Source organism: Schistocerca piceifrons, chromosome X (genome assembly GCF_021461385.2).
Source record: "Schistocerca piceifrons isolate TAMUIC-IGC-003096 chromosome X, iqSchPice1.1, whole genome shotgun sequence".
NCBI lineage: Eukaryota > Metazoa > Arthropoda > Insecta > Orthoptera > Acrididae > Schistocerca > Schistocerca piceifrons.
Window position 1 is genome coordinate 460,228,652 of NC_060149.1, and position 16,523 is coordinate 460,245,174.

Sequence of the window (16,523 nt, forward strand, 5' to 3'; positions counted from 1 at the left end):
GTCCTTGTAATTCTTTCAGAATCTCAATGAATTCTTCAAACCTCGCTTTTTCTTTAGCAGCAGTTAGCTTAGGGACTGTCATTATCAGAATGTGTACCTTCTACAACACGATTTTCATTTTACATGCATCCCCATCAGATCAGAAAGAAGTTAGCTTGCCCTGTAGACACTGTGCACTCACCTAAAATTGGAAATCGGCACTCCAATCTGAATGTTATAGTTTCGTTCCTACTCTCCTCTTTCCCTCGAGTTCCTTTGAAAACTGTTGCAACTAACAATGAAATAATGCTTGTTACTTCAGAAATTTTACTCTTCGTAGCTACAATTTCTTCTTGTGCTCCAACTCTGCAAATTAAGGAAAAAGTGCTTTTTGATGTACAGAACAATGAATCCCGTCTGATGTTCGTTATAATTTTTTGATCTTCCATTGTCAACTAAATCTTTAAATTCTTTGTAAATGGTATTGTAATTTCCTTTCATAGCAAATACGCAATACCTGTCGCTTATGAGAACTGAGAATTCTCATCTCCTTTTTTTGTCATTCCCATTCATGTTAAAGAATTACGACTACAGATCTCTGGGCCTGCCTCTTTTTGTGTTTATATCACGAACAAATAGCGAAGGCTGAACAGCGCTTACAGCACGGTTCTTCCGTTCTCAGATAGTTGCGCCGATTGAAAATCGCCACATCGTGGTAGTAAATGTAATGTCGCGCTGTACCGTGTACTTTCAAGAGAGACCGAGCAAATCCGAGTGGCAGTCCGGGCCCGCAGCCGCTACACGCATAAGCTTGGCACGCTGTGGCCGACCCAGAGTTAAACTAATTACTCGGAAATGTGAAGCTGAATCACGTAAAATGAGTTTATTGAAACGAGAACAGTTGATCTTCGGCAATTGTTTCTTCCTTGCACTACTTGAAATAGTTGACGTCGACAAAGTTACCTAGCGAGAATGATCGTGACATTTAACACATGACAATAACATCATCTGTCTTTGAAAGTGGTGTTTACCGCTAGTTTTAGCATTTTACAACAGTCGTTGCTAAGCGCAAGCAAACGAAGCAGTGCAACGCTATTTCTGTTTATGAAGTAACGTCTACATGAGTTAATTTAATTTTAATGGATTCTACGAATTATTTAATATGTCCGAAATTAACTTGAAAATTATTCCCTAGACACGAAAGGAACTAAATAGCTACTTGTATCAGTACACTTGCCACAGAGCACCGCAACCATTCTCTGCGGACTACATATTCACCTGTTTTTGGACAACTGCTTCTAAAAATGCCCAAGAAGCATTTGATATTTCCTGCGAGCATGCGTATAGCAGCATCATAATGTGGAACTTAATAGCAATATTGGCAGTATTAATCGGAGCATTTGGTAACTTCATACTCTGCAGTGGTGTTTCTTGATCTAAGTTATTTCTTGAAACAGAGATAGTTCCAAAATTGCTTCGAATAAAGGCTATGGTGGCTAAAAGCGTCTTTAGAACACGCTGACTTGAGACTAGTATAATTGCTGTCAGAAACCTGCTGAAAATAAAATAGTTAGCAGAGAAGTGTTTTAGGTTTTCCGTAATTTCTCTAAATCGCTGCAGCTAAATGCCGTGGTAGTTCCTTTGAAAGGGCACGGCTGACTTTCATTCCCATCCTTCCGTAATCCGATAGGACCAATGACTTCGCTGTTTGGTCCCCTCCTCCAAACCAAGAAACCAGAGAACTGATTTTTTTCGCTGTCTAATTTGCCAGCTCAGTGCACGGTACGTTAAGACGCAATCATGAATATAGCAAATTAGGGCTTCAGTGATCTCGTTGAGTAACCCATGTTTCTTAATTGCGAGGTACGGGTTCTATTCCATTTTTTTATCATTTATTTTAAACACACACAATCTGATCTCCTTCACGCCTAGTAATGCCAAGTGAATAACGACAGGTAGAACCGCAGTTCAGAATCTTGATTATAAACATAATATCGCTTCGCTAACAACTAAGGCAGAGCAGATTTCGGTTCTGACTTGGCGGAGGCGGAAGTCTTTGCCAATAAAAATTCTGTCGCCAGTGAACTTCATTACATTAGAAACATTATTTTATTTAATGAGAAAATTGTCACTTCAGGTCACAGGGCTCATTATCTGAAATTGAGGCGTTGAAAAATTTGGTGCTGGCTGGGATACGAATTCGGATCTCCTCTTTCGTGGTATGTGACCCACATGGAAAGCTACCATTCGATCACTTCGTTGTTTTCCCCGAAATTGCAGTCTCCTATAGGTCTCCACGAAAGGCGCATATGTGGGTTCGAATCATGATCCAGCGCAAATATATTCATCGATGCGTTTCAAGCTCTAGCATATGCATATCGAAATACTAGTGATAAATAGTCTTCGTTATTAACCTCTCTTCATGTGTTGTCAAGAATAACGATAGGGAGCGCCATTCCTAGTCAAACATGGACATATCACACTACTGGTCAGCAAACAATTCGAGGATAGGAAACCACGACGGTAGGTGCCGAGTACGATTCCCGGTCAGGAAAGAAAATGGTATCCTCATTGCAAATTCGAGTAACTCGCTGCTGGTGAAAAATTTCGCTTTTTAACATCTAATTTTATTACGTTAATACTCTGATCACGTGCTGGGTTCGAGACACAACTTTTCATCATGACACTTCGCTTTCAACACTAGCAAACTTGATTACTTGGAAATTATATTAAACGATTTTCGTGATTAGTTAACGGGAAGTTAGGGATGGGTCTTAACGGTACTCCAGGCGGAGCACAAAAGTTTTCAACATCAATTTGATAACTGATTCTGAAGAAAATTTCGATATTTCATGACTCTTTATGCCTCGTCGCCAGTGAAGAGCGTTCGTGAGATCGAGTCTCGGTCAGGCACAAAAGCTTTGATTAGTTACAGTGGATATATGTGCTTAGTTTCAATCCAGATAAAGAAAAGGAATGTTCGTCACGTCATTGCCCCATTATAAGTACAGTGAAATTACGGGTTCTATGAAGTTATGTTGAGGTTTCTATAGAGCGCTTGCCGTTGTTATGAGCATTGCTTTTAACTCGTTAGTTCATCATACATTTTATGACAAACCTCTCCCATCAGAATGGATGTTTCACAGTTGTGGCTAAACCTTTTAATGAGCAAAAATACTTCGAATTCTCAGTGAACATTAGGAGTCTTGATACTTTGGCAAAATATCTTGCCTATAAAAATAGTTATTTTGCCTGAAGAGTGTTGGAATGACTTAACTCAAATTCTAATAATTGTGGTAGTTATTTTGAAATGTCACTTACTGTAATGATAATGAGTTTCCAAGCATTAAGGACTGTCTCGCCTCCAACAACGGCTTTCCTAGTATTTGCAATATCGAGATGTTGAGTTACATCTTGACTGATTACCTAAAAGAACAATGTTTTCTAGTGACCTCTTGCGGTATGCATTTGGTATATTCACACGACTGTACTTCTCAGAGCTTACAGGATCTGCAGAACAGCTGCGATATGTAAGCTGCATTCAAATCAGGCGAAACGCAATTCAGGTCGTTCGGATACTTTTGGACCACCCCTTCCCCCACCCCACCACCTCCCAACGAACAATGGGCTTTGCTAACGGTGGGGTAGCTTGCGTACCTCAGCAATACAGATTGCCATACCATAGGTTCAACCACAACTGAGGGGTATCTGTTGAGAGGTTAGGTAGACGTATGGTCCTTGAAGCGAGGTAGCACCCTATACAGTAGTTGCAGGGGTAACACTCTAGGTGCTTGACTAATGTGGCCTTGTAACATCAACTAAAACGGGTTTTCTGTGCTGGTGCTGTGAATGGCTGAAAGCAAGGGGAAACTTCAGTCGTTATTTTTTCAAAGGGTATGAAGCTCTACGGGACGATTAAATGATGATGGGGTCCACTTGCGTAATATATTCCGGAGGTAAAATAGACCCCCATTCTGATCTCCGAGCGGGGACTACTCAGGAGGATCTCGTCTTAAGGAGAGACAAAACTAGCATTCTACGACACGGAGCGTGGAATTTTAGATCCTGTAATCGGGCTGGAAGGTCACAAAGTTTTGAAAAAGGGAAACTGATAAGTTGATGTTAGATTAATGGGATTTAGTGAAGTTCGATGGCAGGAGTAACAGGGCTTCTGGTCAAGTGAATACAATGTTATAAATACAAAATCAAATATGGGTAACGCAGGAGTAAGTTTAATAATGAATAAGAAAGTAGGAGCGCGGACGAGCTATTATGAACAGCATAGTGAACGCATCTATCATGCCCAGATAGACATGAAGCGCACACCTACTGCAGTAGTGAAAGTTTAGATGCCAACTGGCTCCACAGATGATGAAGAAATTGGACAAATGTATGATGAGGTAAAAGAAATTATTTAGATAGGCAAAGTAGACGACAATTTAATTGTGATCAAGGACTGGAATTCGAGAGCAGGAAAAGGATGAGCAGGAAAAATAATCGGTGACTATGGACTGGGAGAATTGATTGAAAGAGAAAGCCACCTGATAGAATTTTGCACAGAGCGTCATTTAGTCATTGGTAACATTTGGTTTAAGGATCATAAGTGAAAATTGTATACGTGGAAGAGATGTGGAGATATCGGCAGGTTTGAATGTTATTATATAATGCTAAGACAGACGCTTAGAAATTAAATCTTAAATTGTAAGACATTTCCAGGGGACGACCATTTATTGATTATGAACTGTAGATTAAACTGAATAATTAGGAAAAAGGTAGGATATAAGGAAATGGGACGAGGATAAGTTGAAAGAACCAGAGGTTGCTGAGACTTTCGGAGGGAGCATTAGAGAACGATTGACTAGAATCGGGAAAGGGTATACAGTGGAAGACGAATGGGTAGCTTTAAGAGATGAAATAGCAGATACAGCAGAGGATCAAATAGGCAAAAAGACGAGGCCTAGTAGAAATCCTTGGATAACCTAAGAGATAGGGAATTTGACTGAAGAAAGGAGAAAATATTAAAACGCAGCAAAAGAAGCAGGCGGGAGGCAATAGAATGGCCCAAAAATAAAAATTGGTGGGAAATGCAAAATGACTTAACAGGAATGACTGGAGGACAAATGTAAGGATTTAGAAGCATATTTCACTAGGAGAAAGATAGGTATTGTCTACAGGAAAATCATAAAGGTGTTTGGGGAAAAGAGAAGCAACTGCATGAACATCAAGAGCTCAGATGGAAAACGAGTCCTAGGCAAAGAAGGAAATGCTGTAGGATGGAAGTTATATATTATTGGTCCAAACAAGGGAGATGAGCCCGAAGGCAATATTATAGAACGGCAGATGGATGTAGATGAAGATGACAAGCGAGATATGAGAGTGCGAGAAGAATTTCACAGAGCTCCGAAAGATCTGAGTCGAAACAATACTATGTGAGTAGACGATAATCCTTCGGAACTATTGATAGCCTTGCGAAAGCCAGCCGTGGCAAAACTCTTCCTCTTTGTGTGAAAGACGTATGAGACGAGCGCCATACCATCAAATTTCAAATAGAACATAATAATTTAGATTTCAAAGAAACCAGTTGATGGCAGTTGTGAAAATTACCGAACTATCATTTTAATACGTCATGGGTACAAGATACTAACTCAGATACTGAGCAGAAGAATGCAAAATTTTCTAGAAGTTGACCTCGGGGAAGATTAGTTATGATTCCAGAGTAATATAGGAACTCCCGAGGTAGTACTGTACCTACGACTTACCTTCCAAGGCAGGTGAAGAAAACAGAAACCTATGTTTATATTATTTGTAGACATGCAGAAGGCTTTTGAGAGTGTTGACTGGAATACTCCTTTTGAAATACTGAAGGCTGCAGGGGTAAAATATAGAGAGTGAAACGCTATTTACAACTTATACAGAAATCAGACGGCAGCTATAAAAGTCTAGAGAAATGAATGGGAAGCAGTGGTTGAGAAGGGGGTGTGATAGGATTGTAGCCTATACCCGACGTTATTCAATGTTAATGGAATGTAGTCGAATTAAATAAGGTGACGCTAAAGGAATTGGATTAGAAAACGAGACACTTAAAGTAGTAGATGAATTTCACTATCTCGTTAGCAAAAAAACTGATGATGGCCGAAGTAGAGACTATATGAAATGTGGTCTACTATTGGTAAGAAAATGATTTTTGAAGAAATTTGTGAACATTAAATGTAGATTTAATATGTAGCGATTGGGGGAGGGGGGATTACAGAAAAGAGAACAAGAATTTTGTATAATTTGCACAAAATTTATTGTCAAAATCATTCGTTTTCATTCAATGAGAAGTTTCGATTGACAAGACTGTTCCTTATCCTTAACTGTCTCTCTCTGAGTTTAACTTTCTATTAATTCGTATTGAAACTGTCACCCTCTAAATAAATTGTGCAATGCAATCTGACCAAATACTGAGAAAATAGGATTTCGTTGAACAATATCAAGAAAAATAACCAAGCCCAAATGAACTGCATTTAATCCACCGCAAATGGCATGGAACTCAACCCATTTGTTGAATGAGAGCCCTATATGGTATCACCACACCCAAAACGACAGTGAAAGCGACTGCTGCTGACCGCCTGATTGCGGCACCCGCACCATCGATGGCGCTCGCTGCAGCTCTGAAACCAGCCTACTCAGACTAATACTGCTCGTAAAACTCCTCTCTGCGACCTGCTCTGGTATCGTACCATGTGCGAGTGAGAAGAGCTGCTTGCCCACTGGTCACATAAAGACACAGTCTCACTACAAGCACACCACAATAAGGATCATTTCTAATGTCCACATGCTCTCAGAGCTTCTTAATTTCCCTACTCTGCTTACGGAGTGACGAATATATAGTTCCCTGAAACTAGCTGGTACATCTACTTGATAATCAATCGGAGTCTAGATGCCTCTCTATTGTGCTTAAGATGGTGCACACAGGGATACATTCTCTTCATTCTCGAAGAAGGCTCAGACCCAACTGCTCTTCACACAAAACTAACAGCTACGATATTGCAGAAGAACAGCAGAAGGACCACACTTCCTTGCCAATGCGCATGGCTCGTCTCTAAACGAGTGCACCCTTCCTACTTCGAGTCAGCTTTCCGCCAGCTCTTACTAGTCCATTTGGTAGTGCACTGGAAATGTCCATCAAAATTCCCACTCCTTCCTAGTTTTTTAAAAGAGTCAATGGCTGTATGGAGACGGACAGAATCTGGAAATATGTATCATCCTCCACGAGACTCTCCCATGTGTCGAACATAACGTCCCACAGTTGGTCTGGTGTGCATAGTGCCGGTCTCTGTCAGTGAAAGTTCATGTGATGTTTCATTCTGGCCCAAAAATTTTCGAAAGGATTCAAGTCCAGCGATCTAACTGATCACTGAATTACGTCGACGTCACGCTGTTGCAAAAACCATTGCTGAACGATTTGACTTGTGTGACTTGTGAGTTGTCCTGCTAGAACTCTGTCAATTCTTTGGGATTGCCTGTCCTCACAATGGCCACCATAGCATGTTTCATGATGTGCACTTACTGATCCACGTCCAGATGACCTATAAATTCGATGTACTGTCCCAGCTCTATCTAATGACATCCATCAACTGCACGAGACTCTGACGTGGCTAAAACGCAAATGGTACGGTCCGTACTACGAGTGCAGACCACAGAGGGAACATCCAGAGCCGCAGCGGACGGTAAACGGAGCGGCAACGTTGCATAAGAACGCAGCGAGCGCGCGCGGACCGCAGAGAGAACACCTGCAATCGCAGGAAGAGGGATAGGCCCATAGACATAGATATTGGACCAGGTCCACTCGATTAGCAGTCTTAGGTCGCATCCAATGAAGGTTACGAGCTACGTTACCGAAATATCATGCAAGTACGACACTGATATCCGGCAGAACACCCGACAACCCGAGATGCCATTAGATCGCAGGGAAAGCCTGAAGAATTACATCGCGTGAGTGATTGTGAACAGTTTCTGACCTTCCAGTCACACTGATCTCCTTCTTCAGTTGGAAGGCGTTTAAAAACACACGTTCCATACAGGTGTCAACTAACGCGTTTTCTTGCTGAGGCATCGACACCTTTCCTAACCCAGCCCTGGAAGCTGGCCATCAACCGTCTCTCGTGGTAGTAATTTCTTCACTTCTGGGCAAAGAGAAGTTGCCGCTTTACACACACTGAACCTCTCATACAGAACGAGTCTTAGGATTCTAGCTCCCATGTCCTGTGTACGGTGACATATCCTGGCAGTAAATGACTGTCATAAACCTATCTGTGGCGCAATGCGTTATCATTTTCAGCCTACTTCGGCTTGAAACACCCCACCAAACAATACAAAGTAAAAAACAAACTGTGGTGTCGAGAGGGAGCGGACGCTAAATATTTCATTGGAATTCCAAATACTCAAAACCTGACATGCGGTTACCATCTAACTACACAGATTTACTCTTATTTGTAGATCTGACGCACAAGCATATCGGTTTTTCAGAAAGATAAAAGTTATATACCTAATCACATGCAATCACTGACAATCAGAGTTATCTACACGTAATATTGTTACAGTAAGAAGAAAACAGTTCCATTTCTAAAAGTGTGTTACGATTGGTGCTGTCGCCGGTGCCAGCGCATGTTACATTACCAGCGATACGAGCTCTACAATACCGAAGGCACACGGGATTTTCAAGACATGGGAACAGTCTTGTTTTGTCGATTCTGTGTGAGATTTACAGTCATTCACAAAGTACATCTTTAAATTCAAATCAGTACGCTAAATTTCATATACCTTCGCATCCTTGCTTTTGCTCAAGAAATTTCCATGGAACTGGTTGAATGTTATGTCACAAGATTGTTCTCCTCTCAGACCGTTAATACATACACTATCCCTCTCTGCACTATATATTGGCCACTGACTTGTACCAAAACGTTACACTAAACCACTAACAATAATATTACATGGCTACTTCAGGGGATATCGACTAGATCCTCTCTGCTTGTCGGTCATTTTGCCGTACACATGACGCTAACCGCTGTCACGCTAAATACTCTCGTATTTCACTTGGAAAAAGCGAAAAATATTGTCTATTTTTCATAATGTCATATACATATCCCCCCCCCCCAGAAAATAAGAAAATCGTACTGCATAGAGTAAAGAATCAAATTATTCTGTATGGAAAATGCTATATAGGGTTGTGACTAAAGGATGACTCAGTTTCAGTAGTATATTACAACAGTGCAATTCAGATTTTCTTACAACAAATCAAACATAAAACTGAAGGGTAACTAACATAATTTTTCTCACAAGTCTTCTGTATATGCACCTTAAGTCATACGGCACAGATCATACCTAAAATTTAATTCATCTCACACTTTGGATTAATGAAAGCAGCAGCTTATTAAGTTCTGTGTATCAGCTCTGGCAAATAATAGGTAGTGGTGGAAAGTAGGCAGAATCCTTTATCATGCCCCAAAGAAAAAGAATCGCGTACCATAACGTCTGGTAGACGTAGAGGAAAGCGGACAAGAGGTCTAGCGTATTGACCGTAATACAAATGTAGGAACACACTAAGACCTACTAACGTTACGACGTATCTTACAAGAGAACATCACCAACGTGACCTCATATTTTAAGGAGAAGAAAACTAACTTGCGAGATATCAGCTCCAGAAATCAATCCCTCGTCAAAATTTTGACATTAAGAAGCACAGTACGCAATCATGGCTTTCTGAAAGTGCAGTATTTAAACTTTCGTGCTTAGAGATCGAATTACGGTGAAGTAACACATTTGTGATCTAATTTTTCCACATTTGTAAGATGCTCTGTTCACTGCGTCAAAGTGAGCAGTTCATAACGTTTTTCTGATACCACACAGCTTTTTGTCTTGAACATACTTGCGTCGTAATTCACAAATGCAGTTCATAGAATGAAACGATTGAGTCTCTCATTAAATAAGTAGCGTAGCGCTATCTGATTATTAACATTACTGTCACACGTTTTCTTTTTTTTTTATTCTAAAGCTGGCACTGCTGAAGTGAACGAAATCTGTAGGATATGCGCTATTATTCAACATGAATGGCATTATGAAACTGTAAATCGAAAATCACTAATTTCATTTCATAATATTTCTTCACTCCTTTAGGATTATTCATTCTGATTTCGAGGCACATATCGCCAGAGCATAAATACGAGAATATTGTTAAAATAATATTGACCTTGCATGTGCTTAAGGTTGACATAGCAGATACCCACATTAGTAATTACATTTAACGTACAACAATACTGGATGTCGAACAAAATTTCAAAACACGTAGGGCATATTTGTTCACATCCTCCCTCGACTTCAACATGTCACAGATAGGAATAGTTCTGGCTGTCCCTCGGCTGTATAGCACATCACGCTCGGGCATTAGGCTGCTGCAGTGGGATGGAGCGAGTAACAAACAACCGGTGATCACTTAAGTTTCAAAGCTGTAGATAAGGAAGGCAGTAACTACCTACTGTCAGAATAATGGCCCAAATTTCACGCGGATCGATTCTTAGGCCTAATATCTTACAAGTTTGTGATACTTCCTTTTTAGAAGATCGACTGAATAGACGAATATCTACGTTTGTACCATCTTTAGATTTGGAGGAAGCTTAGGACAACGTTCGCTATAATATAGTCATTCAGATTCTCAAGGTAGCGAGTATAATACAAGGAGCGAAAGCTGTCTACAATTTTTGCACACACGAGACCGTTGTTACAAAAGTGGGAAGGCTGAAAGTATGATAAGGACTCAGATGGGAGTGATATAGGATCGTCCTTTCTCTTCTAGTTTATTAATTGTGTACATTCAAACTCCAATAGGGAGAACTAGGGAGAAATTCGGCGAAGGAAATAATGTTCATAGAGTAGAAACAAAAACTTTGCGGCTCGAGGATGATATTGTAATTCTGTCCGAGACATGAAATGGTTGGAGGAGCAGTTGAACTTAATGAAATTTAAATTGAAGTATTGAGAATTTTTGCTGGCGGTATTTATGATAAGTTTAACCTTGTATGGAAGAGTAACTAGGACGATAATTAGCTCAGACAAGAAGACAATGGTAGCCACTGAAATGAGGAGCTACAAAGTAATGCTCAATAACAAATGGGTAGACGATGTAACTAATCTGAAAGTACTCAATTGTGTGGGAAAAAAGGGAATTTCTGGCACAGTTGCACCAAAAGGAAGCATCGACTGAAAGGAAACATCCAGGCTTCTAGGAATAGTCAGTCTGGAAATTCAGTATTTCGAGATCATCAATGCCAAGAGGGTTCCGAGAATATAAAATTTCAGGCATTTCCTCTCACAACGACCAACGCAGTGGCTGACAACCTTCACTTAATATCCGAGAGCAGCAGCGTTACCGTAGAATCGTCAGTGGTAATAGCAAAGCAACGCTGAACGAAGCAATAGGAGAAACTGTGGAGGGACGTAGGACAGTGCGGTGAAATTTTGCGTCCATCGGCTATGGCAGTAGATGCCCTTTGCTAACAGCAGGACGTCGGCTGCAGTGCCTCTCGTGGGCTTGGGACCGTATTGGTTGGACCCTAGACTACTGGAAAACTGTGGCCTTCTCAGATGGGTCTCAATTTCAGTTGGGAAGAGCTGACGATAAAGTTCGAATGTGGCCATAGAGCCAAGTTATTAGCAAGGCACAGTGCATACTGGCGTTGGTTCCTCAAAAGTGTGAGCTGTGCTTACATGAAATGGACTGGGTCCTCTGGTAGTACTGAACCGATCATTGACTGTAAATTGTTATGTTCGGCTACTTGGAGACCATGTGCTCCTATTCATGGACTACATGTCCCCCAAAAACGATAGAGTTTTCGTAGATGACAATGCGATATGTTACTGGCCCACAATTCTTAATCACTGGTATGAAGAACATTCTGGACAGTTAGAGCGAATGATTTGGCCAATCGGATCACCCGACACAGCACATAGCTGAGAGGTCAATTTCTGCATAAAATCATGCAATTATGGACGGCTATAGAGGCAGAATATATCAATATTTCTGCGGGGGACTCCCCACGATTTTTGAATCCATGCCATGTTGGGTTCGTGCACTACTCTCTGCAAAAGGGGTACTTTTGTGGTATTATTATGAAGATTTCACCAGCCGGATGTTCTACTGCTGGTTTCTAAAAGTTTTATACAAACGTGCAAATGATATTTGTTTACTGTGTGCTGCGTAATGGAATCCTTAATGAACCAGAGAACATTCCACTATCCACCTTCAACTGAAACATACAATCGAAAATACGCTGTATCTGCCTATAGATGTTCATCCAATTTCACAAAACGTGTCGTGAATAGTAATGAAGATGATAGAATCCCAATGGCTTTAAATATTTTGCGTGGAAAGGTTTGTTTACCTAACTGTTTTAACGGCAAGTCTCTCACTATGAGATATTTTCAGAGAAGCAACTCTAATTGCAGTATGCTTTAAATCATTATTTCATAAGATACTTAGTTCCCAAAATTGCAAGTTTCGAAACTTCCACCATATGCATCTGTTCACATTCACGCTCGTGTAGGAAAAATGGGCTGTCCGGTGTTATCGCCAGATGGTCATTTAACATCAAAATTCAATTACGAGCGATCTGTCGGTTGCAAAGGAACGTGCAGCTATTGTGCAAATTAAGGTGATTTTTTTTCTTTATGTGATGTTGTCGTCCATACCCGTAAGCACAAAAACTTTTCACCCAGTTGGCGTACACAAAATTCACCATTTTTCACGTTTACTGATCAACCGTTTTACCGTGTGATAAAAAATATGAGACACACCATCAGTATGTTACTGCTAGTAGTCACACAGTGAATAAAATCTGTATCTACCTTTTCGTTTCGTGGTTAGAAGCCTCCACGCACGACGTTTATTACTGTTCAGATTTTTCCACGTAGTGATGGATCCATTTTCCTCCTCACTATAAGTAACGAGCATGAGTTGTACATAAACTTGTATTTACTGTTCGTTACTAATACATTATGCGCATTTTTACAATTTCCATGTGTTTCACATTCGTTGGTCATCCTATAGTTAGATAACTACAAAATAATTCTCCCTTATAGTTGGAGTCAGCTCACCGTCTCTCACCTGTTGAATCTTGGGATGAATTTCTGCAGGAGACAGACCATCCAAAACAACGCATTTGAAGAAACTAAAACAGTATAACTATCTTGAAAACAGTTCTACGTGTCTAATTAACATATCAGGTTAATACTGTTATACAACACTGAGCAACATACACCATCAACGCGTAAAAATTACTTTATAAGTATAAAAAGTACAACTGGTTTAGGCTACGAAATCCCGCTTGTGTACGTCTACCTGCGATGCACGAATGTGAAAGCCTGTGTATTTCACTGGCTACTAAAGCCACATCACTCTTTACACGAAATGATACGTAATGATGTCGACAATAATGAATTAAGCATGTTTTATCTTAAACAGAGCTGATGTAACACACCGCGGTTAAAGATTTCCACCGATGTCTCTTAATTTTATTCCTCATTTCAAAGCGCACCTTATTTAATTTAAAAGTCATCGAGTCATAGTTTCCTTTTAACATTCAAGCCACCTGTTGTAGGAAATTTGGAGGCCAATATAAAAGAGAGCGCATGAAGAACTCACTTGGTTCATACCAAGATTATCTAAGAGATGGAGCTGGCGTCTTCGCTACAAGGGTGACCTCTACTAACAGCCGTAGGCTCGCTCGCCAGCAGCCTAACGCCTCACTTGTCCACGACATCACAAAGCAAGCAGTGACTCGCTTCATTATCGAGCTGTCCATTGTGTGCAGATGACGTGAGTTATTGTTTAGTGCAGGAAATTTTCATTTTAGCTTCGATCTGTCTACAGACATGGATTTATTCTCTTTTTTGCTAAGTATTTTTGGTAAGTACCATTACTCAATGAATAATTTCTTTCTACTACTCCAATTTTGATTTGAGCTTCCGAATTATTGGTTGATGTACACAGTGTACGAAATTTTTTGAATCGATTCCTCAGACTACTTTTGCTTATATCAGCTTCTCAAACCAATTTTCGTATGTAATGAATGTATTGGGTCGCAGTGAAGGCGATTTACTATGGAAATAATTTTGAAACCTTAGTGACAGGATCAGTGATAGCAGGCTCAGAATAAATCTTCTAAAAATATAAACCGAGACAACTTTTTTAAAACTTATGCATATGATAAACTAGTTGATACCTTAAACAAATATTTTTCGTCGTTTTAATATAGCTGAATGGTCATAGCTAAATGCAGTCTACTCACATACAGGATAGGACTCTTTATGGTCCCCTATAATGAACAATGATCTTATTTACAGTTTGTATTGATTGCTACAGTAATATTGTGACAAATTGTAAGGCAAGTGAAAAAGTTACCCGATTTAAATTTTGTGTGGGTACTTACAGACTTCTTTCTATTTCAGTTTTTACAGCTGTACTTAAGGAACCTACCACAAATTCTGGGAATTTCACAACCGTCGTTCCTGGATATGAGCTGCCTGATCGTCAATATGAGTAAGTACTACATAGCATATTCTTACCATTTATGGTTGTTCTAGTAGCTTCATATGAATGTTACTCAGTTTTGGACAGGAATGAATGGACTTTGGGATTAAGTTAATTGAATCCTTAAGTGTACATGATAGATTCTAAGCAAAAGCCTCTCTAAGGGCATAGGAATAGCTGTATATCTATGAGGTATAATGACCATGTAGGTTGTAGTCATTTTATTTTATTTATGAATTGGCATTTGGCTAATAAGCAATACCAGCTAGCAAGTTACAACCTCCTTTTACATATTAATCAGTGCTTAATGTAACAATTTCTTATAATTTAATGACACTGGAAAATGAGTTATGTTTACTGCTGTACATTAAGTCATCACAATTATTTGTTTATGTTCTGTGCTGGTACAATTATATGTCACGATAATCTCTTCTGTTTATTACTGATTTCATCTGCCTAATGTCAAAATGAATTGCACATCAAATTATAGTTAATGGTTACAGAGGAACTATTTCTTAAAAGAAACGAAACTGATAGCTGTGTACATACTACATATAACAAAAACGCTGTAAAGCTAAGCATAGTCATACACTTCACTTCCTGCCATCTTAATTGACAAGCTGGTATGGGTGGTCCAGTACATGGGATACGCATTACAAGAGTTTCTCATGGTTTTGTGCACTGATTGTAACATATACCTCTTTATACTCTCAAACAGAGACAATGCTACTAGGTTTGACAGTCATGAGGGTGATATATAGTTGTAGCTGCCTCTATGACACTACTATTATGTCTACATTGTTCAACATTACATAAAACTATCAAAGTTTTCTACTACTGTAGAATCATTTTACAGCTACATTCCATTTTATATAGAATGTTATAATACCATTCGATAAGGAAATTCATTTCCTAATTAATAAATTCTCTTATCTGATTTGAAAATTATCATTATGTCAACACTGTTATTTATTTAATATATTTTAGTAGCTATAGCGATGTTTAGTTTCTCTGGCATAGAAGTTAGCTAATTTCGCTCAAACATTACTAATAATTTTACTTTTCTGGGTTTCAGGAATGTTGCAGTCTTCAGTCAAGTATCGAAAGCATCATTGACTGTAGATAATACCCTAGTATCTGCTGACATGGGGGACTTCACTGAACAGTATGATGAACTTGATTTGACCAAGGAGACTACAGTTATTCAGACCACTAACACACTGAGATCTGAAGTGGAAACTGTGGAGCATATCCAAATGTATGACACAGACACATTTGTTGCTGGAATGGGACACCTCAAACAAGGTTATGATGAGTACAGTGTGACAACACAACAAGCTGAAATGGGCACACTTACCCCTCAATCAGAGGGCAATACAACAGTAGGAAATGACACATCAGTATTACATATGGAAAACATGCCGTTGTGTGAATCTACCAATGTTCTCATATTAACCACAATCATGATAATATTACTCGGTGCTGCTCTAATCATAGCATCTATCTGGAGAATGTGGAGCTACTATTTTAGATTCCTCTCTGTTGAGTATAATATTAAATACACAGTGCAGTATAGTAATGGAGAATTCCTTACTGTCGAATATCATGATACAGTTACTGTTTAGAGTCCTTAAAATTCCCCCTCCACACACTTATCCATCACACACCCAGAAACAAACACCTCCTCTCCTCTGCTCCACCACACTTAGTTTTTGATCCCCTCTCATCCTTTATCCTTCTGCCCCTATCCATACTTTCTGGTTGATTCATTACTGCATATGTCAACACTCACACATGTCCCCCCTCAACACACTCGAAAATATACGAAATTCGAAAATCTTCCTCAGTCAACAACAGTGTCATAGTGGATACAGTTATGTTCAATTTCTTTGACCCTTGTATCACAGAGAACAATTGTACTTCTGAAATCTGCGTTCTACTAGCTAAATTAAGTGTCTGTGAAGTGAATTATGATGTG

At 39.6% G+C, this 16,523-nt stretch overlaps 1 protein-coding gene across 1 annotated transcript; it reads left to right on the forward strand.

Annotated features, from left to right (window-relative positions):
- The first annotated feature begins 13,820 nt into the window (after positions 1-13,820).
- On the forward strand, positions 13,821-16,170 carry LOC124722418. Its single transcript, XM_047247584.1, has 3 exons — positions 13,821-13,921; positions 14,464-14,554; positions 15,621-16,170. The coding sequence occupies exons 1-3, from the start codon at positions 13,888-13,890 to the stop codon at positions 16,168-16,170; spliced, it is 675 nt and encodes a 224-aa protein (XP_047103540.1). The 5' UTR covers positions 13,821-13,887.
- The last annotated feature ends 353 nt before the right edge of the window (positions 16,171-16,523 follow it).